At 50.8% G+C, this 22826-nt stretch overlaps 9 protein-coding genes across 9 annotated transcripts; 5 read left to right on the top strand and 4 right to left on the bottom strand.

Annotated features, from left to right (window-relative positions):
- Positions 1–1051: 1051 nt before the first annotated feature.
- A1O9_09991 (MFS transporter, PHS family, inorganic phosphate transporter) lies at positions 1052–2960 on the top strand (the record flags this gene model as incomplete). The annotated part of the gene is made up of 3 exons (XM_013401331.1): positions 1052–2228; positions 2299–2494; positions 2558–2960. The coding sequence occupies 3 exons, from the start codon at positions 1052–1054 to the stop codon at positions 2958–2960; spliced, it is 1776 nt and encodes a 591-aa protein (XP_013256785.1).
- Positions 2961–5103: 2143 nt separating this feature from the next.
- On the top strand, positions 5104–6415 carry A1O9_09989 (uncharacterized protein; the record flags this gene model as incomplete). Its single annotated transcript, XM_013401330.1, has 2 exons — positions 5104–5324; positions 5431–6415. 2 exons carry the CDS (start codon positions 5104–5106, stop codon positions 6413–6415), a joined length of 1206 nt encoding a protein of 401 aa, XP_013256784.1.
- A 161-nt stretch (positions 6416–6576) lies between these two features.
- On the bottom strand, positions 6577–7743 carry A1O9_09988 (pantoate-beta-alanine ligase; the record flags this gene model as incomplete). The annotated part of the gene is made up of 1 exon (XM_013401329.1): positions 6577–7743. The coding sequence occupies one exon, from the start codon at positions 7741–7743 to the stop codon at positions 6577–6579; it is 1167 nt and encodes a 388-aa protein (XP_013256783.1).
- Positions 7744–8284: 541 nt separating this feature from the next.
- On the top strand, positions 8285–10696 carry A1O9_09987 (uncharacterized protein; the record flags this gene model as incomplete). The annotated part of the gene is made up of 1 exon (XM_013401328.1): positions 8285–10696. The coding sequence occupies one exon, from the start codon at positions 8285–8287 to the stop codon at positions 10694–10696; it is 2412 nt and encodes an 803-aa protein (XP_013256782.1).
- Positions 10697–11097: 401 nt separating this feature from the next.
- A1O9_09986 (uncharacterized protein) lies at positions 11098–12717 on the bottom strand (the record flags this gene model as incomplete). The annotated part of the gene is made up of 1 exon (XM_013401327.1): positions 11098–12717. The coding sequence occupies one exon, from the start codon at positions 12715–12717 to the stop codon at positions 11098–11100; it is 1620 nt and encodes a 539-aa protein (XP_013256781.1).
- A 428-nt stretch (positions 12718–13145) lies between these two features.
- On the top strand, positions 13146–13997 carry A1O9_09985 (uncharacterized protein; the record flags this gene model as incomplete). Its single annotated transcript, XM_013401326.1, has 1 exon — positions 13146–13997. The coding sequence occupies one exon, from the start codon at positions 13146–13148 to the stop codon at positions 13995–13997; it is 852 nt and encodes a 283-aa protein (XP_013256780.1).
- Positions 13998–14117: 120 nt separating this feature from the next.
- On the bottom strand, positions 14118–15234 carry A1O9_09984 (uncharacterized protein; the record flags this gene model as incomplete). Its single annotated transcript, XM_013401325.1, has 2 exons — positions 14118–15113; positions 15169–15234. The coding sequence occupies 2 exons, from the start codon at positions 15232–15234 to the stop codon at positions 14118–14120; spliced, it is 1062 nt and encodes a 353-aa protein (XP_013256779.1).
- A 3005-nt stretch (positions 15235–18239) lies between these two features.
- On the top strand, positions 18240–21102 carry A1O9_09983 (uncharacterized protein; the record flags this gene model as incomplete). Its single annotated transcript, XM_013401324.1, has 2 exons — positions 18240–19223; positions 19270–21102. 2 exons carry the CDS (start codon positions 18240–18242, stop codon positions 21100–21102), a joined length of 2817 nt encoding a protein of 938 aa, XP_013256778.1.
- A 938-nt stretch (positions 21103–22040) lies between these two features.
- A1O9_09982 (uncharacterized protein) lies at positions 22041–22688 on the bottom strand (the record flags this gene model as incomplete). Its single annotated transcript, XM_013401323.1, has 1 exon — positions 22041–22688. One exon carries the CDS (start codon positions 22686–22688, stop codon positions 22041–22043), a length of 648 nt encoding a protein of 215 aa, XP_013256777.1.
- Between the last annotated feature and the right edge of the window lie 138 nt (positions 22689–22826).

The following is a 22826-nucleotide window of genomic DNA, read 5'->3' as shown; positions in this document are numbered from 1 at the left end:
GACAATCTTCAAAGGGACCTCATTTCCATTCGTTGTTTCCACGTGTGCCAGGCGAGTGCCGCAAGGTGGGACATACTCGTCCGCATTATTATACAGCTATGGAGTGGGAAACCAGCCAATAAGGACGCGTTTCCCCGGAACGTGGTTCCACGCAACCTTTCCAATGGGAAAGGCGAAGCGTCAAGCGAGGTTGCCTTCGGCGGTCCAAACACCAAAAAACCCCGAAGAGCGGTCTCTAGGGGACCGGGGCGGAGCATCCGTACGCTTGGCTTGATCTCAAACCTTGACCAAATGTAGAGCTCGAAGCCTGGACGGAGTAACCCTTCAATACCCAGATCTTTTCGCGTCATGAATCAACAGGCAACAGGGCGCAAAGCAAGCAACGGCATCGAAGCCATGTCTTAGCATAGCCCCCTTACCGGCACATGATTGAAATGTGCAGGTGGTCGGTCTATCATGAGGGCTTTTCCTGCAAGCGGTTTTCTTGGCCAATGCTAAAGCCATGCTTGGTTCTTTCTGGCAACTCCCTTCCCAGCTGGTAAGGCTGGCGGCAAGGCATACTCCTGAGGGGTTTTCGTATCGACGGAGTCGCCCAGTCCTAGCTTCATTCCCATATATCCTGACAGCTTTTGATGATCAAAGGGCACCCAGTTCCTCACTTCATTGAGTCGACCCAGCTCTGAACTGCTAGCTCCCATACGAGCTGTTACTATTTGCTGTGTGGCACCATGGGAAGCAGACACGCCGCGTTTCCTGCCTTGGAGGAAAGGTACGCCGATATACAGGTACAGCCAGTCTCCTCAAACCAGCCAATTGCTTAAACCCCTGGACCTTGAAACACCGACTGAACGACCAATAGGATCCCAATCTTCGCCGCCGCCTGATCCTGCAAGACATCGATAGACGCCCGTTCGGTCAAGCTCACGTTCGCGCTATTCTCGTTGCTGGAACGGGATTTCTCACAGACAGTTATGATGTTCGCGCAATTACGCTATAAATTTGATTTTTCGTTGACTCTTCACAGATCTTCGCAATTGGCCTCGTTAGCGATATGCTGGGCTTTTGCTATTTCACCAACAATGGAAACAAGATCCCACAGAGTGACGACACCCTAATCAAGGTCACTACATCGGTCGGCACCTTGATCGGGCAATTGTTCTTCGGATGGCTTGCAGATGTCGTTGGTAGGAAGCGCATGTATGGGTACGAACTGCTCATTATCACCCTGGCGACTCTTGGACAGTCTATCACCGGACCTTCGTCCGCAATTAGTATCACCGGTCTTTTGGTATTCTGGAGAGTCATCATGGGCGTGGGCATTGGCGGCGACTACCCATTATCTAGCGTAATCCCATCAGAATTTTCACTGACCAAGTGGAGAGGCACCATGGTGGCAGCGGTGTTCTCGACTCAAGCATTGGGACAACTTCTGGCAAGTCTGGTGGCTTTTATTGTCATCGAGTCGTTCAAAGGCCAGATCGACAACTCGTTGAACATGTGCAATGGAGATCACTGCACCAAGACCCCCGAGGGCCAGCTTGCTGTCGACCGAATGTGGAGGATAATCGTGGGCTTTGGTGCGATCCCAGCAGTAGTTGCCCTCTACTACCGGCTCACCATCCCTGAAACACCACGCTATACCTTTGATGTGACCAGAGATGTCGAGCAAGGTTTTGCCGACTACAAAGCTTTCTGCATGAACACCATCGGACCTATGAACGGCAGGGGACAGGTGTCCGCCGACAGAGAAGATATCCGGTCTCGCTTGAACGATCAAAGGCTCGGCGGACTCGATGTTAAAGCAATACCACAGTCTTCACTCCACGATTTCCGACGGTATTTCGGCAACCGCCGGAACTTCCTCGCCTTGGTTGGCACGGCAGGATCGTGGTTCTTCCTTGACGTGGCCTACTATGCACTGCTTTTGAACAACACAATTTTCCTGCAGAAGATAGGTTTCGGCTCCGTGTCCCATGCGACAGAACACACCATCTACAACAACCTGAGGAACGGAGCGGTTGGAAACCTTGTCCTTGTGGTTGCAGGAGCGATTCCGGGGTCGATTCTTGCAATCATCTTCGTTGACAAAATTGGCCGCAAGCCCATACAAATCGGAGGCTTCGTTATGATGACATTGCTTCTTCTCATCTTGGGAAGTGCTTTCAACTCAATCAGCGACTCGTCGCGCGTTGCGCTATTTGTGCTCATTCTGTTCTTCGTCAATTTTGGTGAGTTTTGCTGCTCTGCATAGCCTCGAGGCTGGAGGAGAGTGGGCCAATACTGACGTCCTTCTTAAAGGTCCTAATACGACCACTTTTATTGTTCCTGGAGAATGCTTTCCCACCAGGTATCGAAGTACAGCACATGGTATATCTGCAGCTTCGGGCAAGCTCGGCGCTGTACTTGCTCAGGCTCTTGCTGGGCCTCTGAGACGGGTTGGCTACAAAGAGGGAGAGACCGATGCATCTCCATGGCTGCCACACGTTATCCAAATGTGAGTCACTTTTCCCTGGGCAACTCTTTATGAAGAGGGTCACAGCTAAATCTTTTCCTGAAGACTTGGAGCGTTTGCCTTCCTTGGCCTCCTGACTTCTCTTCTCATTCCCGAAACGATGGGTAGATCTCTCGAGGATTTGGCCGGCGAAGAGGATGTGCAACCAGAAGAGAAGGGACGCACGTCCTGGTATGAGAGACTCTGGTCCAGGCTCACAAGCAAGCGAGCGGCCAGGGAGATGTGCGACGAAGAGGAGCATAAATGTGTATCGAGTATCTTGCCAACAACCCCCGATTTCAACGGCCGAGCAGACTCCCCAGACCACGGGGACGTGGGAAGTGGTGTTTTAACAACCATAAGCCGTCGAGATAAAGCGGACGAGGCTGCCGTCGGTGGGCACACAGACAAGAGCCATGACCGACGGTTCTACGAGGACGAGATGGACTTGACTCCTGGACGATTGTGAGGCGGCCGCGGCGCTGCCCCCCATTATGTATATGTATGACCCCAATCATAAGGGAATTTAAATTTAATAGTTTGCAGTGTGCGCCCCGTCACTAACACAGCAGTCAACGAGACCAGTCAAGATGGTGTGTTCGTAGTTCCTACCAAATACTTCGTACATGAAAGGGCGTAGTTCCTCGATTGGAGGCCATCCGTTCCCTTCACCTTGCACCATGCCTGGAGGGGAACAGGCTGGGCGTAGCCGCTAGATAGTATAGTAAGGCTGTGTAGAATAGGAGAATAACTCGATTGTTCGATGCATCGCCGTTAAAGAGTGGATTATCTGTGGCTAGGCTCTCTCTGATTGGCTTAAGCGCTTGTGATGGGTCCTTGAAGTCGACGTAACTATGTACTTTGAATTTCTCGACGAAAGCATAGATCGATTCTTCATATTGAAACATCAAGTGCTAGGGGGCAAAGGTAACATCAGGAGGAGCCTGGTTGGCTTCCCTGCCAGCAACGATTCTACGATCTCGTCGATGCCCTAATTCTATATTTCCCTGTTTTCTTCTCTAAAGGGAGTTCCGGATTTCGACTGATCTTGAAGATCGGCTGACCTCAGGAAGCTGCTATGCCACGAGATGCTTCGATCCTTGCCACACTTCTCATCCCCAAATCCGCTGACAAGATCATCGGCGTTGTATTCCTCGGATACCAAGCAGAACGAGACAGCTGTGACCTCCAATGAGAAAGGAGCAAATGCACTCGGAGCACAACTCACAAGATCCCTCCGGCCGACGTGTAGTTTCCCAAGGTTTTCCACCCACGCTCTCAACATCCAATATCGATCCAAGTCGGAGATCATGCAGTTTCCCAACGAGAGAATGTAGAACGTAAACCTTCGAACTCACCAATGAGTTGAGACACGTGTCGGAAATCCCGCTCTTGAGAAGGCGTTGTGTCAATTCTTGATGGTCGAGACCATTAGCGAAGCGCGTCTGACCGTCATTGATATTGAAGGATCCACATCCCGCCAGCGCGAATACACCAAATCCCGCTCCTATCCGGAGGCCGCTGGTGAAAAGACGAACTTCAAGGAGAGACGATTGATGCCTTATATTAGTTGGGCAGGCAACCGCCGACCAAGCAAGACACGATCTACGCAGATGGACACATGTGAGTAGTAGGACTTGACGCAAGCACACTGAAGATTGGAATGCTACCCGAGAGGAGAAGATGTGAACAAGTTCGAAAATTGAAGGTGAAAGAGTCTCGATTATGAAAAAGACACAACCACTGGCCTTCTGGTTCAAGCATATGTAAGAGTAAGACCCAACGCGATCAGCTACTACAAATTAGGTAGCTACAGGCCTATAGATAGAAACATGTATGCGATAAGGCAGAATGCGACGGGCCAAGTGTGAGCCCAGGAAATTCTTATTGGCATCATCACAACCTAGTTGATCCAGCCAGCCTGGAAGGGAAATAATAAGTAACTGGATGATTCGTTTAGATGACATAAAAGCCTGTAGGGTGTAATATATGGTCAAGCGAAAGAGACACGACGTCCAGCACCTGATAGGCCGGGGCACTTTCTATACTAGTCGACACCGATATGAATTTGTTCCTTCTGCCTAAAGGGGTCAAGGCTCAGTTTAAGATCACGTGAAAAATAAAAAGCCAGCGCAACAAAAAGTCACGTCATGCTTCTTAAGAGAATTGAACTCTTGATCCGTGGGGATATCAGCATAGTTCTCACTCGGTTGAGCAGCAGTCGACTTACCTTCTCATAGTCCCGGAACATAGTACGAGTGAGACGCCTTACCACTGGGCCAAAGAAGCGGAAAATCTGTGTCATCGATTTTCAGCTAAATTGCGACTATTAAAATTATATAGTAAGATGAGCCAAGCCTGAGGGTGGCTAACCTCTTGGCGCCTTATCGGGTGCTGCTTTAAGCGCTCGAACGCTCCTGCATGGCACCACAGATCATTTCCTCCCTATAGCCTTTCAGCCTCGTGTTTCCTTCTTCACCCAGCACTGAAGCGAGATGGCACAATCAACAATTCCAAATCCCAGAATTGTCTGCTTTGTATCTTCTCCAAGCGGGACAATTTCCTCCTCGACGCAATCCACTTCCAAATAGACCGCTCATCATTCTGAACAAATGTCTCAAGACCCACTGGTTCCAACATTTGTGCTTCGCGGACACTCGTCGGCCATCCACGCCTTAGAATTCTTCGCCTCAAATACATTCTTGGCATCAGGCGATACCGACGGATGGCTCGTGATATGGAGACTGTCGTCCAAACGACCTGTCGCTGTATGGAAGGCCCATGAGGGCGGGGTGATGCAGATCAAACAATGGACCGGCCAGCGGCTGATCACGTAAGTTGTCATCTTGTGTCTAGGATCCTACATCTATGGGTGTCTCCACCTGTTCCCTCGAGACACTTGCCCGCGTAAGTTGCATCGTTTCTGAGAAAATCAACAGGCATGGACGAGATCACAAGCTCCGCGTTTGGCAAGTGCGCAATGAAGATTTCGAGGTGCTGAGTACGAAGTTGCCGAGCGAGAGCCCCTCAGCCGCTCAAACCCAGCACCCGCAACCGTGGCTTCTGCATTCTTTGGATGTCAACGCGCTGAATTTCTGCGCCTTCTCCGTCTGCGATCAATACCCAGAACAGGCTCCGGCTTCGCCGATGAACCCAACGCCGCAACTGCTCGCCTCCCCGAACGGGCTCGACTCCGGCGGCATCGATATCTTCCAGCTACCATCTGAACGTCGCGTGTCGCAACTACGATCTGACCCGGCGGTCGACACGGGAATGGTCATGTCGGTAGCACTATTCCATTCTCTCGAATTACAGGAGGAGTTGGTCCTCGTTTCGGGCTATGAAGATGGGCAGGTGATGGTGCACACTTGCTGTGGGGCTTTCGACCACAAGAGCCAAGGCTGGGTCAAGGTCTTGATGGGGAAGCCGCACTCGCAACCGGTGTTGTCTCTGGATGTGTTTCCCTCAAAAAGACATTTCGTCACGTCTAGTGCGGATGCCATTATTGCGAAGTTCTCACTTGACCCGAACGAGACTCGGCTGGAATCCAGCCAGAACGCGGAGAAGGCAATAAACACGAAACACGCCGGCCAGCAAGGCCTGAATGTGCGATCCGACGGTAAGATATTTGCAACGGCGGGGTGGGATGGTCGCATCCGAGTCTACTCTTGCAAGACAATGAAAGAGCTGGCGGTCCTGAAGTGGCATAAAGACGGATGTTATGCTACGAGCTTCGCGAAAATCCTAATACATAACCAAAATGATGGGTCAGGGGAAGAGGTCCATGGTGAAGGCACCAAGATAGCAACCAGAATGTCGGCACTTGATCATATCAAACAGGAGAGAGAGAACAAGGCACGATCATTGCATTGGCTAGCCGCTGGGGGAAAAGATGCCAAGATTACACTTTGGGAAGTATATTGAACTACCGATACATGTTCTGCTTGCTAGATCCGGAGACTGAGGAGTCTTTCGACTGAACAGATGTGCAACTGATAGTATCGAGGCATAGCTCACTGCCATGGGCGGCGGACGGCCTGGGAAGATCCTGCCCCAGGAGCTCTTCTGGCTTGGGGATCAAATTGTTATGGAAGACGAGGCTCCAGAATGACATTGTCAATCAACCTGACTGTTGTCTGCTCCACTTCTTCGAGAGTTTGAGGTTTGTCAACTGGTCGAACCAGCATGGCGGCACTGAGAACAGCACCGCGACGAGGGTCAATCTTGTCCAGACCGGGTATCATGTTCATGGTGTCCGGATCACTCAAGGCAATGTAATCGATCTCGAGGCGCGTATGCCCACCGAGCCGGCCATCATCTCTTTTTGCAGTTGTTGCTTGATTAAATGTATCATAAGCAGCGTTTTTGATTGATTTTCCGAGCAAAACGCCAGAGTTATAGACATCTCTAGCAGCGAATAGGGCTCGGGAAAGGATCGCGACATCCTCACGACGGCGCTCACCTAAATAGACATTTCGACTGCTCATGGCTAAACCATCAGGCTCTCTACATGTAGGTATGACGCGGACTTCGGTTGGGATATGGAAATCCTTGACCATTCGTTTGATGAGGACGGACTGTTGGATATCCTTTTGACCGAAGTAAACACGATCGGCTTGGACGATGTTGAATAACTTAGTACAGACAGTTGCGACTCCCCGGAAGAAGATAGGGCGAGAAGCGCCCTCGAGGACTTTCCCAAGAGGAGTGATTGTAACAAAGGAGCCATCGCCTGCAACATCCGAAGTTGGAGGTAATGTTGGGTACATTACTTTGACAGTGGGCGCGAAAATGCCGGCAATTCGGGAGTGCTTGTTTGGTGAAGATGAATTAGCATGTTCGTCTTCTAGCTGCTTCAACATGCTCAAGTCTTCCTCCCAAGTTTTGGGGTAGGAGCTCAAGTCCTCATGAGCCGCGAATTGTGTAGGATTGATGAAAATGGAGACGAAGACATCACTGTTCTCTTCCAAAGCATGCTTGACCAGTGACAAGTGCCCAGCATGTAGAGCTCCCATTGTTGGAACGAGTCCGACTTGCCTTCCCTCCTTGAACATGGTGCGGCGCAATTTTCGTAAAGGAGGAACATCGCGAAAGACAGCAAACGGCTCTTTCACTTTGGTTTCAGTGGTCTCGGGGAAAGATTCAGTGTTGGATCTCCCAGGTGCATCTGATCGTAGCCGCTGGCTTTGAATATAGGTTGATATCAGAGAAGGCCGAAGTTGGCGGCGTGCATTAACCCTGACTGCTTGCATCGTGGTGGTGATTCTTAACCTGGAGGGAACCATGGCTGTCTCGCTAGGAGTTTACTATTGAAAGTATCCTAGACAGGTTTGGAGCTGGTGAAATAACAGGCAACAGCTTCATCTTGACGCGACCACGTTGGAATTGTGCGGTCGGTGAGTCAAAGTGTGCATGATGGAAAGTGCGGCGTGTATTTGAGGAAGCTTCTGTGAAGTTGTCGTTGCAGGGGGAAGTTGCGATGGCAGCTTTCGGAGGCAAGTTTCTCCGCATGCTAGGGGTCGGCATATTCCTCTCCAACTGAATGAGGAAATGTTTATTTCGCTGCTTTGCTTGAGCCTTCAGAACAGTCACGTGAAAATCCGAAGGTGTATCTAAAGCGGCGCAGATAGCACACTCTTTCCACACCGCCTTTGATGTCTCCGCATTTCTGCCAGAAAAAAAGTTCCAGAGACTCAGGTCCTAAACATAGAGATGGAAATCTACCTGCACCTACACCCCCTTCTCCCGCTCTTCCAACAGCCTTTCTCACAGGAGCCACTCCTGAACTGCAAGATGGCTGATGACGGCCTCCTTCTCAACTTCTCCGTTAATGAGACTCCTGCAAATCACTTGCAGAAGTTCAAAGGTGGGTCCTGGAGAGAACGTCTACAAGCGAAAAGAGACGCCAAACGAGGGACAAAACCAAGACAGAACGATCCGAATAAAGTCCCTATAAAGTCGAGGGAGCCTCAATCACAGACTCCAGACCTTGCAGAAACGCGGCCGGCCAAGAGACGGCGTGAAAACGGCTACACTCCGCCTTTCAGTGAACCTGGTTCTCAATCTCGGCCCCAGGGACAAAAGCGCAATGAAGCAAACACAACTGCAGGGCCTCGTGAAGTGATCTCCTCCCTGTTCACATACAATCCCAAATCGACCCTTGTGTCTGAGCCGCAGGAGAACCAGCAAGAAGAGACCCCGGCGATCCCTTCAAACGCACCACTAGTTGATGGCATCGACACTTTCACTTCCCTTGGCCTTTCCCCAACTATTGCCACTCACCTTCTGACCAAGATGAATCTCAAAGCCCCTACTGCCATCCAGAAAGCCTCTATAATCCAGATGTTGAAGGAAGATAGTGACGCTTTCGTTCAATCCGAGACAGGATCTGGCAAAACTCTGGCATATTTACTCCCAGTAGTACAGCGTATCATGACTCTATCAGAACAGGCCAGTGGTCAGAATAAGACTGTCCATGACCCCAGTTTACATCGTGATTCTGGGTTATTTGCCATCATACTTGCTCCCACTCGTGAGCTATGTAAACAAATCTCTGTGGTGTTGGAGCGTCTCCTTGGTGCTGCACATTATATTGTGGCGGGCACCGTCATTGGAGGTGAGAAGAAGAAATCGGAAAAGGCGAGGCTACGAAAGGGCTTAAACATCTTGGTTGCTACTCCCGGTCGCTTAGTTGACCATCTTGCGCACACAAAGGTTCTTGACGTTTCATCCGTCCGGTGGCTTGTTCTTGATGAAGGGGATCGCCTGATGGATTTGGGATTCGAAGAAGACATCACCAAGATTGTCAAGACACTGGACCAAAAGAAACGAAAGACCGCCAGGCCCGGCCTTCCTGACCGACGAACCACGATTCTTTGCTCCGCTACTCTGAAAATGAATGTCCAGAAATTAGGTGAGATCAGCTTAAAGGATGCTGTTTTGATTAAGGGCGACTCAGATGGACAGGATGAGCACACAGGAAATCAAAAAGGGGGAGTCGATTCGGCTTTCCTCGCTCCGGCACAGCTCAAACAGTCTTACTTGGTGAGCGCAACTAAGTTGCGGCTTGTGACCTTAACAGCACTGCTCAAACGAACGTTCGCAAGAAAAGGGTCTGTGATGAAAGCCATTGTCTTTGTATCTTGTGCCGACTCGGTAGAGTTTCATTTCAAAGCTTTTAGACGTTCGCTGGAGAAGGCACCAGAAAACCAAGACAATCCAGAAGGAACCCATTCTTCGGGTGAAGACGATCAAGCCACGAACCCAGCAAAAGCTGCTGCCGTTGTTGACGCGGACTCCATCTCACCCTCTCCCGCTCTTTCAACACCTCAAAACCCTGTCACACTTTACAAACTTCATGGTTCATTACCACAAGCTACTCGCACGAACATCGTCAGGCAATTTGCCAATACCACCTCTCCCTCACTATTGATTGCGACAGATGTTGCTTCTCGGGGTTTGGATCTCCCAAATCTTGATCTTGTCATCGAGTACGATCCAGCCTTCAGCTCAGACGACCATCTTCACCGTATAGGTCGTACTGCACGTCTCGGCAGAGATGGGAGAGCCATTATTTTCCTACTCCCCGGAAAGGAGGAAGGTTATGTTGAAGTGCTCCGACAATCCTACAGACAAACATCCGAAGCAGATACCAGTCGAAACGTCACCCATACTGCCGCGGACGACGTCCTTAAAAAAGGCTTCTCACCTGTTTCCGGAGTGATATCTACCAAGAACAACCGAGCCAGCAAAATCTCAGAGCAGAATTTAAATCAAAGCTGGGAGACCATTGCCACAGAGTTCCAGCTTTCAATCGAGCGTTGGGTTCTCTCAGACCCGAAAATCAAAGACCTTGCCAAACGGGCGTTCCAGTCGCATGTCCGGGCTTATGCCACGCATATTGCAGCAGAGCGAAAGTGGTTTGACATCAAAGACCTGCATTTGGGGCACCTGGCCAAGGCATTCGGACTTCGAGATGCGCCTGGCCGTGTCAACTTGGTCGGACAAGGACGTTCTGGCGCCGGCGGGAAGAGCAGTAGGGCAAGGGGCGGTAACTCAGAAGGTCAAACTACCAATAGTGGTGCTGGAGGCGCTGGCGATGGTGGCGAACCAGATGAGTCAGCCAAGAAGATGCGAGAGAAGGTCCGTTTGAATCGGAAATTGATGATGGGTGGTGGTGGTGCCGACGAGTTCAATATTGCATAGGGCAGGCTCGGGCTTACGGTAATATTTTCCCGGTATGGCGACTGAAGCGAATACAATCTACCTTGGTAGCATCGTGCGTGCATAGTCTGGGACAATAAGGTCCCATCAAGGATGAATGCTTAACGTCTTAGGCGTTTCTAACGTTTCGTCCCAGCAAAAGATTAAACTCAGGCTACTTGTATGGATGTATGTATTGTTCGACGCTTCGTTCGAAATATGATGCGATCCGCAGTTCCAAATCTGCTTCTAAGCTCCTCCAGCGTCCTAGCCCGCCGTTTACAATCTAGTCATCCAGCACCTTACTACGCCACTACGCACAAATTGCTAGCACTAATAGCCACGACCTGGTAGCGGCGCTCTATTTTGTCCCACGGCTCACATATCTTCACAGACGATAAGTTTCACAGCTTGAAAACGCCCACCTTACTCCTCACACCGTCAAAAACGCATGTTCCATCGACAGGGACATACTGACGCGTAAGCAGTTTGATGGCCTCCTGCGCGACCATGCCGCCTAGCACGCTAGAGACGTTGTGCAGCTCGCCTCCAGCTACGCGCTGGGCTTCGTTAACCGCCTTGGTGAGATTCTCCTGTTTTTCGGGGTCGGAGGACAAGGTTGATGGGTCGATATCGGATGAGGAGGAGCCAGTATTTGTGTTCAATGCGAGAAAGACAGGAAAGAGGCCTTCCCAATCGTTTTCGACGATGGAAGGGAGAGTTGCGAGGAGTTTTGGATCTGATTTCATCATGCGAAGTGAGGGTATGAGTGTGCCATCTGGGTTTGTCAGGACGCGGACCTGCGAGGCGTTTTTGCAGAATGAGTCGATCTCGACATCTGGTATGGGCGAGGTGGTGGCCTTGTCGAGCTTTGTCTCAAGTAGCTGTTGTACCGTCTGCTTCACCTCGGCAATGTCCGAGCGTGCTTTGCTTTTGTAGAGGTTTTGGAGTTTGATGTACTCTTCGCTCGTGGCTTTCATGTCGGGTAAAGAGCCCGGTAGAGGTAGTACGCCGTGAGCATCGTAAAAGACCTTGATAGCGTGCGCTATGATCCAGAAGTTCGATGAACTGGGGCCCAGCTCAGTAGTTTGAGCCATGGAGAAGAGATCTTTACAGCCGCTTCCTATTGGGGGTGGCGCGATACTTTTCAGAACAGCGGCTGTGGCTTCTTCGTAGTTCTCCTCGCCACCTTCGGGATTGTTAGTTCGTGTGCCGGACCGGACGAGATCGCGGAATTCGGTCTTTTCTTTGAAGGTTGAGGGGTAGGAGTTGTCGTGACTGGTTTTCCATTCTCGAAGGTAGTAGAGCAGGAGGAGAATGTAGGGAATGTGCCCATGGTCGTGGTCACGGAGTTTCGCAATGTCGCCAAGTGCATCCACTGTTGCCTCCAGTTCGGGCCACGGTGCGAGAAGGCGGAGGTCCTGCATCGTTTCGGGATCGGGATGGGTGTCGACAATGGGGAATTCAGAAGGGAGCTGAATAGAGAAGCAGGCATAGAATCCAGCCGACTGGATATATATGAGTGGTAATGAGTTTGCGTGAGCATATGATGCAAGCCATTGAAGAGTTTCTGTTGGTATCGGTGCAGATAGAAGAATGAGATTGAACGGTCTCAACGAATCTTCGAGAGGCAGCCATTCAGACAAGGGCGAAGTGATGGCATGGCCCGAAACATCAGGATTTAACTCTAGTAGCAAGCGTGTGGTTGCTTCTGCCCTGGACTTGTTCAGGCTGTCTGGCTCCAAGAAGAAGTTGACACCCAGATCGGCTTCCTTCACTGTTTCTGAATCGGCGATGGTGAATTGGCCGATACCGGGTAGAATTAAATTCTTCAATGTCTCGACTCCAGCGGCGCTGCTGTTGGACCCAATAGATTCTGAGCCAATAATCAGGAGCACGTGTGATTCTTCTAACGCACGCTGGCCAGAGGCTGCCCAGAGACGGAGCTGGCGGTCATACTTTTTCTCTTTTGCGGTCTGTCCCTGGACGATGGGTGGTGTGAGTTCTCTTGGAGCATCCGCCATGATGAATGAGACAACGAATGAATATCAGTACTCAAAACTCCAGCAACTTTGCCATGGGCAGACCAGCATCACTATTTGTAATCGGAAACCGGTCTATGGTAAGTTTTGGGTTTAAAAATCCCCTCTTCGACACCCAAATCAAGTCTGCACAGTGAGAAGTCATTCTGAGAAGGGAGCACTGCTTCGACAAGGCTTGACTGAGCGCGTGAGGAAGTGAGGTTGAGATTAGTAAGAAGGCAGGTAGGCCGAGAGCCGAGTCATGTGATAAGGCTTCGGTCACGGGACATGCCCCATCCGCTCACAGTTTGGAGATTCAACCCCGAGCAACTTGCGGAACTTTTTTGTGTAGAAAGTTCCCAAAAACCAACAGTTATGAGTGCCGCCACCTCCACTCTACGACCACGTTGAAAGTCTACTAAACAGGCACCATGTCCTCCCTCCGCAATGCCGTAGCACGGCGTCCTCATCGAGAACGTGGTCAAATCCAATCCCGCGAGAAATGGGGTCTACTAGAAAAGCACAAGGACTACTCCTTACGTGCCAAAGACTACAACACTAAGAAGAAGAAAATCGCCCAATTGTCCCAAAAAGTCCGCGAGAAGAATCCCGATGAGTTTGCCTTTGGTATGCTCAGCCAGGGCAAGGCCGGCTTGGGAAAGCATAAGTCAGGAGCAAAAGCAAACGGCGATGCAGGTGGGCCTCTTAGCCACGATGCGGTCAAGTTGTTGAAGACGCAGGATGCAAATTACTTGAGAGATGTTGTGGCACAGGGACGCAAGGAAATGGAGAGATTAAGGCAAGAGGTCGGCATGGATGCAGTAACACTCGATGGGCAAGGGCAGGCAAAGAGAAAGATTTTTATGGAACAAGACGATACCGAGAAACCCGAGGGAAAGAAGCGGAAACCCGACGCGGAAGTTCTCGAGCCCATAGCAGCTCTGTCCCTTGATATTGCTTCAGAGAGATCACCTCTACAATCGCAAGATGTCGTCGAAAATGTTGATGTCGAGGAAGATGTTTCCAGCACCAAGTCCAAACCCAAATCCCAGAAAGCTCTCGCCGCAGCACAGGATGCAGCCGCTCGTTTACGAACAGAACGCAAGAAGAGGAAGCGTCTGCAAGAGATGCGAGTTGCGAAATTGGAGGCTTTGAAGAAGCGGCAGCGCGAGATCATGGCAGCAGCCGACCAGCTGGACCTGCAGCGAGCAAAGATGGCCAGAACAGTGGGAGGCGTGAATAAGAATGGAATCAAGTTCAAGATCAGGGAAAGGAAGAAATAGTCAGCTTTCCTCATATTTGGTCGAGCCGGGTTTGCTACTGGCATCGAATTCAGCATCTTGACCGTCTATGGCCGGATCGTCCTGTCCTGTCTAACAGGGCCTGTCTAAATTGACATCACTCTATACACCTGCAGCAACAGCCTGGGTCTTGACATTGGTCCAATCAGGCTCTCTACCCAACAACCAACCAAATCCTTCGACTTGCTCCTTGCGGAACTTCTTGGAGCTTTCCAGGAAAGGGAAAAAACCCCAATGCCCGTGAGGAAGACCAGGGTAGATGAACGACTTGGTCTTGATACCATTTTCTTCGCGCAGAACTCGCTCGTATACGATGGCTTCATCTCGAAGAACATCCATTCCGTCGATTTGGAAGAATGCTGTGGGAAGTCCCGCATGGCCCTTTCGGTGATTGAAGCAGGAATACCAGATATCATCGTTGTCATCGGGTTGGTACCCTTTCATAAACATATCCACGGCGGCCTGGGGCAGGACGGGAGCATTTTTATTCTGCTCATAGGAGAGCAGATATTGCTTGTATTTCTCGGGCTCCTTCCCCTGGGGCAGAATTGCAGGAATGGCGAGATATTGGCCGGTCAGAGGAGGTGACAGATTCTCATCTCGGGCGACGTGGGCCAAAACTGCACTGATGTTACCGCCAGCAGATGTTCCGCCGACGATGAAACCTAGAGATGGATCAGCGCCCCAGTCTTTTGCATTCGCTGCGGCCCATCTTAGTGCGGCCCATGCGTCCTTTGGGGCATAGGGGAATTTGAACTCGGGTGCAAGTCGGTAAGAGGCCGAAATGGCGACAACGCCAAATGCTTGGACCAGATTTCGAGCTGTTTGCTCTTCTCCTTCAGGAGCACCTATACAGAAACCACCACCATGAAACAAGACTACCAATGGGCTTCCATTCTGAGGTTTCGTGGTTGGCTGGTAGAGCTTTGCCCTCAACAAGGTTCCGTCGTCGGCGGGATATTGGACTTCGGACTGCTTGATCTCAGGAGGAGCGGGGCCGAGTACTCGCAGAGTCTCTTCGTTTCTTTTTTCGACGAGAAGCTTGAAGTCATCCAGACTGTCATAATTCACAGGGGGAAGTTTGGCCTTTTCTAGGAACTAGATGGACATGGTCAGATGGGATGGTGAGAGAGGGGGGGGCTTTGGTCGGTACAGCTTTCAACTCGGGGTCTATCTCTCCCAGAGAAAGAAGGTAGTTTTTATCGAGGAGGTCGCCCATGGTCACTGTGGTGTGTGAAATGGGGCGCAGGGAAGATGGTCTACGGTCTATTAACTGATGATAGAAAAGAGTGAACGATAGAAATGAAATAACATGGATCGAGAGGAGAACGTTTAAACCTGTTCTCGTACAAAACTGTGATTTAGTCAGAAAGGCCTCCAACAAATCCTGAGTCTCCCTCTCTCTCCATCGCGGGGTTCGCAGTGGCGCTGGGTGGGATAATAATTGGTGCTCTGTCCGATGGTCGACGGGGCTGTTCTCAAGGAGCCGCCCCATCTGAGCCGAGTGATGGCATCGATGAAGAGAGACCTCGGTACGGCACCGGAAACAAGCTGCTTGTCATAAAAAAAGGCTTTTGTGCAAGTCCCGTGATAGTGGGGTTACTAGTGTCATCACGACGGAGCTGACGCGACCTGTAGTCCTCGCATGTATGTACTCGTCCTCCGCACCAGCAGTATCTAGCAGCGTTGTTGAGACACTCACCAACTGATGGCTCTTCCCAGCCTAGCTCAATTGTTGTGTTTGATAGGGGTTTTGACTTAATCGAAAGCCATGTACGGATGGGTAAGATTTGGCTGTTCGTGGCCTTGTATACTCCATACGTGGCTTTGTTCGTATCCGTGCCCTGCGTTCCGTCTGTACTCATACTCTTTGTACCTCGAACACTTGACCCATATACCCTATATACCCATGAATCTCGTCCTTCATACCTGGCGCGTTGAAGGATCCCGAGGACTGCATTAGCCACCTACCGAACCCGGAAAAGCCCCTTCCTTGTACGGTGATCTGAGATCTCAGTTTCCATAGACTTGCCCTTGGGACCCTGTAATAGGAATTAACGACACAGTAGGATCAAGCTTTTTGATTGTGACTGATTTTCCGAGCATCAGCACGCGTTTGAGGGCCAGGGTTCGAGGATGCTGCGCGCGTGGTGATTGGCGATGGGCGAGGCAGGGAACTTTAAGGAGAATTTGTTTGTGCGCCCAGGAGTCACTACCCCTTTTTCGGCAGAGTCTGAAACACACGTGAGGAGGACGCCATGTGCAAAATTTTCCTTCTGCTGGTGAGCGTGGGCGTGCCTTTTATCTATCACTTTCACGTGGGCTGTTCAATGGCCATCGTCTTTGAATCACGAAACCCTAGATCCGTAGATACCTGTATACTCCGGACATCATGATTGTAAGAGCTGTCTCCATGTTACCACCTTGTCACACTTTTTCGTGCTCAATCTCTGCATGTGGTGCCTCAACGCTGGATAAGTTCAAGCGCCAAACGCGGAACAAGCCTTGCCCTTGCGGGTGCGGAAGCACTACACGCAAGTGCAGGTCAAAGCTCGAGGCGGCCTGACAAAGTGTGTGCCATGCAGAAGCTCCCAGGGTCCCCAGCAGAGTAGTAAACGAGAAATGCTAGAGCCGATCTGCCACGCAAATGACTGCTGGGAGCACACGGGGAAGAGTAACTAGCGGGTGGTCGATCGTTGCCCCCGGTAGTGGCCGTCCCTCAATTTGCCGGCCTTATTCTGAACGCTTGGGGGCAAAGGGGGGGGAAGCACACGGGAGGGGATCTCGGGTGGTGGAGTCACCCTCTCAAGGAGCTGCTAACGATCCCTAGTGGTTTGATGGAGCCTGAACAGGAACAGTTTTTGCTCGTGTCGGTAGAGGTCCAGTATATCACACACTCTACGAATTTAGTAACGCTCGGTGTCTTGCTAGAACCCGCGGCAACGGATCGTGAATGAACTTGGGCCGCGATGGAACGTTTAGAATGGGTCTTCTGGTTCCTTCGAAAGCGGATCAATTGATGGAGTGGGGAGCGAAGGATGCAAAAGGAGTTTAGTCGGTGGTAGGGTAAACCAATTGTAGAGGGTACGCAGGGTCAAGGTGAACCTTTCTAGTTAAACAGGTGGGAGAATCTCGTTGTCGTTCGGGGGTTTGGTTACCTAAAGCATTGGCCAAGTGGTAGCTTGTTTAGGCTTCGAGAACTAGATGACAGGGACCACCCAGCCTTTGGACTTCTAGCTGTAGCCGGCTTGCCGTCCCCATTCTTTGGGCAAGCTACTGCCATTAGTTACCAGCTGACGACCCCCGGGACACCCAGAGCCGCGCTTCGCCCCAAGCAATAACGGGGCCTACTAACCCACCAACTGCTACTACTAGTTAACTTAGTACTCGTAGTAGGTCCCTACAGCACCCAAAGTGCTAACATGCCCACTACACACCACCTGTAACTTCCAGTACGAGTACCCCGTACAAGGGAGCCAGTCACCAGCTCAGCTCACCTTTCCACATTCTCAACACCATCCATCCCCATCCCATCACCTCACCTCACGTCTTGCATCTGGCAACCTCCCATAACCCATCATCACCACCACCACCAGCAGGCCTCAAGATATACAAACGACAACCACTGGTCTACTGTCTATACAAGTGGATTGGGTGTGAGAATCTTGTGTCTGTCCCCACCTCTCATTCTTCGTCTCTTCGCGCTGGCTGCCGTTCGCACCGCCATTCGCACCGCCATTGATTGGCTGTCTTTGCACCTCGTCCACCAACCATTCATCTCAATCCCAGCTGCCAACCACCACTCGACCGCGATCGCAATCAAACCCTTCCAACAATAGCAACTGACCTCCCTTTCCTAAAAGCCTCGTACTGCCAGACCTGGGCTATCTGTGTCATCTTTCCCATCACCGTTGCTGGTACGAGATCTCTCCCCGTACACTCCCTTGCGCCCTCACACCGCAACCATGTCCTGACTGTGTCTCAGACGCCCCTCGTTGTCTTTTACTCTGCATTGCAGACGCCCGCCATATGCTCAATTCCCTCCAATACTAACTATACACAAAACAGTCTTCATTCACAGCGCAAGCTGCTGTTGTTGCGCTGTTGATTGACCCGTCACCTCGATTACATGCGTTAGCCACCACTTTCCTCCCTCCCTGTCACATTCTTTCGGCTCTTTATACCGGTTGAATCGCGTCTGGCATGCTGGCGAGCCCGCCAGCCATGAACGGCGACCATGGTCCTATACTGGACAAGAACAACATCATAAATGTAAGAGATGGAGAGTCTTTATACCAAATCTGCATCAAGCTGCGCCGGCGGTTGGCTGGCGTTCCAGGTTTCCAGCCCTATCTCGATGAAATGGATGAGCGCGAAGCCGAAGGATTGACAGATCCTGTGTCCTCTCTGTGGCAGTGCTTTCGAAGTGGTTTGCCCCTCTTGACGATATTCAATGCCTCCAATCCAGAACAAGATGTGAAACTTGGCCCGACTCCGGCCCACAAAGTCGGGAAAGCCGCCACCATGTTGTTCATCAAGTCTTGCATGGAGCAAATGGACATTCCAGTCCAAGCTACCTTTAGCGTCTCGGAACTCTTCAGCGACAACACAACCAATTTTGTGAAAGTCACTAAACTTGTCAACCGGGTGCTGGATATTCTCGAAATGAGTGGGAAATTACCCGATTTAACAGACAGCGGCGAGTCACGTGAAGGAAGTGACAGCGGTGCCAGCGCCCCAGAACAAAGTCCCAAGACGATGACTAGGAGGCAATATATATTGCGGGAACTCGTTGACACCGAAAGACAATATGTTCACCATCTACAGAATCTACAAGCTCTGAAGAGGGAATTAGAGGAAGTCGGCGCTTTGGGGGGCGATGCGATCCACAACATCTTCCTCAATCTGAACAACCTTCTAGATTTCGCTCAGCGTTTTCTCATTCGGATTGAACAACAGAATGCGGTCCCTGATGATCAACAGAACTGGGGTCGACTCTTTGTCCATTACAAAGACCCCTTCAGGCAATATGAACCCTTCATTGCCAATCAGAGGAGGTGTGAAACAACTTGCCAACAGCAATGGGATACTATGGTTGCCACTGCCAGATCGACGCTTACCCGACAAATGCTTGCGAATCCGACCATTCTGAACGGCTTCCTACTCAAACCCTTCCAAAGGTTAACTAAATATCCCTTGCTGTTGAAAGTAAGTTCATCCTCTACACTACTCCAAACTTATGCTGACCATCTAGGATTTGCAAAACCAAACCGAAAACGAGACGTTGAAGGAGGACTTGAACAGCGCCATTGGTATCATCCAAGACGTTCTCATGCAAGCCGACGCCTCGATTGACAAGGAAACTCGCGATGATGCTCTACAAGACCTGCAGGAACGAATAGATGACTGGAAGCAACTACAAATCCAATCCTTTGGTGAACTGCTGCTTCTGGGAAGTTTCAGCGTTATGAAAGACAGCGGACTTCGTTCAGACGAGAAGGAATATCATATTTACCTATTCAGTCGCATATTGATTATGTGCAAAGATGTCAACGCTAACAAGCCCAAGAACAGATTGGCAAACACTCGCCAGACGCTGAGTATGCGTGGGAAACCAAAAATGAACTTGAAAGGACGCATTTATTTCACCAATGTTATTGGTGTAACACCTCAGTCGACTCCCGGCAACTATTCGTTGCAAATCTCCTGGAAAGGTGAACCCGCGGTGGATACATTCATTATCAAATTCAAGAGTGACGAGACACTACAAAAGTGGCATACCATGATTCAGACACAGCGATCATCTTGTATTCTGGAAGCAAGAACTAGGGGCACGTCTGACACGCAACTCCTCTCACTTCAGGGCGTGAACATGGAAAATCCATATCTACATTCACAGGATGACGATGAGGACTATAGCCGGATGTCTGCCACGACATATGGAGGTACCGACGTTAGTGGATACTCCGATTTTACCATGAGCAGAAATGCTTCAAGCACCAGTCTGAGGGCTCGTTCTGCCACAGGCGGCAGTGGAGGAAGCAATCCACGTATGCGCATACCGACCTCTGAGATGGGCGGACTGACCTTGAATACCCGAGGACTTCCAACACAATCTCCTCAAGAGCATCCTGGCAATTCGTACTTTTCTCCCATCGACAGGGAATCGTCAGGACCGCCCGGTTCAATGTCCTCGAGATCGAGCTCCCAGTCAGCTTTTGCTGGGTACAACAGAGGAACAACTCCAGTCAGTGCGGGACTGTATCGTCCCGAGGAGTCTCACCGGAATACTGCGCCGGCGATGGCACGAAATCCGAATGGGCAAGCCACCGGCAACCCTTATCTAGTAAATGGTCAAAGATCACGAGGTCCTCCATCGGCAGGTGGAATGGGACCTCCTCGAATGCGATCTGCCAGCAGCCCAGATGTTCATCCTATGGTACAACAAGGTCGTAAGTACGTCTCCGGGGAGCATGCTCCCAGTGTACCACCTATTCCTGCACATATGGCAAAACAGATGGGTGCTCCGAACAGAAGTCAGAACAATTCTCCAATCAATAATCCTCCATCACGAGGTAGCACCCCACACCAGCAGTATGGCTTGCCTTCAAGTCAGCGGCCAACTATTCCCAATCATGGATACACCTACGATGCAACTTATGGCGCAGATCCAAGAAAACCAGGACATGCTGCGTCACTATCACAAGGCAGGGCCTTTTCCCCCCCCATATCCTCACCTTCCAGTGATAGTGACTCGTATCTCCCAAGCCAATTGAAAGCGAAGGTATGCTTTGATGAAAATTACGTTTCGATGATTATTGCGAGCAACATTCAATTCCGTTCTTTGGCAGAGCGTATCGACGCTAAACTGGCGCGATTTACGAACCATTCCATTTCTTCTGGTTCGGTTCGGTTACGATATAGAGATGAGGATGGCGATTTTGTTCTCATTGACAGCGATGAGGCCGTACATGAGGCGTTGCTTGACTGGCGCGAAACCCAGTCATCCAATGCAAACGCACAGGGCGCAGAATTATTGTTGTTCGCGCACGTAGTGCACGGCGACGCCCCTCCCAACACCGCCTAAAGTGTAGGGAAGATCGAGCACACGGCGTGCTCAAGGCTCAAGAGTTGGAATCCAGAACAGTATAAATGGAACAGCACTCCCGAAAACTATATTATAGCAACGCCAAGACCGTCGCTTCGTATATACGCTTGGGCCCAACCAAGAAACCAAAGACTTGAGGGTTCTTATATGCACGGAAGAAAATGCGACGACTAGGAGGTCCCATGGAGATAAATCCGCACCGAGCGTGAATTAAAGGGATGAGATAATGAATTGATGGGTAACGAAATTGGATAACCGGGCATGAAATGGGGATTTTCTCTTCAAACGGCGTTGAGGCACAAGGGACGGGGCTATTGGGATGATGACTGGGAAACATAGGGCCGAGCGGAGCATGAGGAAACGGCGTTTTGATTACAGCGGATGGGACGCCTCACAGACTGGGAATGACACACCCATGCGCGCGTGTGTGCGTGCGTGCGTGCCATATTTGATATCTCCCTTACTTTATTCATTGAACATCGAAAATTGATTCGCGTGATGAGGACGGAGATGGTACTTCAGTACTACACGAACATCTTTTTCGCCTTGGGTTATGCACTGGACCAGTCAGTCGTGCACGTTACGTACATGACTTCGGTAATAATATTTAGGCCTATGCAATATTCACCGTCTACATACCATGTACTCCGACTCCAGCAGGTGCTTGGCTGCGGTTTCTATGCTCTGCGACATAGGGTTGACACCATTTCTACGGTGCGTGCAAGCGTATTGCTATTCCATGTTTGCCAATCAATGCTGAGGCACATAGTACATCGTATCTCTCTCCATCGTGCGACATCAAGTGACGAGGCAAAACTATTCGATTTGCGGATTCTGTCGAAGCTGCCTGGAACTCTGGCTTCAGCCCGCGAAGGGGAGACCGAACCGGATCCAGCGATGGTCAGAAATCCCTCCACTTAACTCTTCCCTTGGAGCACCTTCAACAACTCCTCACCCAGCGGATGCGCACTGTTTGGATTCTGACCGAAGAGCAACTTAGGGGTAGCGACAATGACGTGTGGAGACCAGGCCTCGGGGTTCTTTTCATACAGGCCGCCGCTGTGCTCATTGAGGGACTTCTCCAGATCAAATGGGATGCCCGCCGGAGCGATCTTATTGGCGATGGCCTGCTCTTCCTCCAAGTCGCTGAAGCCAGTGACGGGCTGGCCCTTGATCAGGTAGGTGCCGTCGGCGACCTTGACGTGGACGAGGGCCGCGGAGCCGTGGCACAGCGCGACGATGATCTTGCCCGCATCGTGGAACTCGCGTATCAACTGGATCGACGTCTTGTCGGTCGCCAGGTCGTACATCGGCCCGAACCCGCCGACGATGAAGATCACGTCGAATTCACCAGCGCGTCCGAGGAAGGATGAGAGGAGTGGTGTCGACTCCCACATGTCTTTCTTCGTGTTGAAGAACTCCTGGCAGTACGCATCGTCTTTGAAGAGCTTCACGGAGATCGGGTCCACGACGCTGGTGCCCTTGGGTGAGGCGACAACCGATTCAACGTGCTCGTTGAGCACTTGCCATGGGTGCGCGAACTCTGGCTTTTGGGGGGGATACATGGTTAGTCTGGAATGCCATCTGGAGGGGCCGTATCAATGGAGATAAGTAGGTTCACACACAAGATACCATCCTTGTTCGGCCGAGGAGAGCACGTAAAGAACTTTAGGCTTGGAACTCATGTTCAGATTTTGCTGCTT

This window comes from Exophiala aquamarina, assembly GCF_000709125.1.
Source record: "Exophiala aquamarina CBS 119918 chromosome Unknown aczIA-supercont1.11, whole genome shotgun sequence".
NCBI lineage: Eukaryota > Fungi > Ascomycota > Eurotiomycetes > Chaetothyriales > Herpotrichiellaceae > Exophiala > Exophiala aquamarina.
Note: the sequence above shows the minus strand (reverse complement) of the source record. Positions and strands in the feature narration are given on the sequence as shown.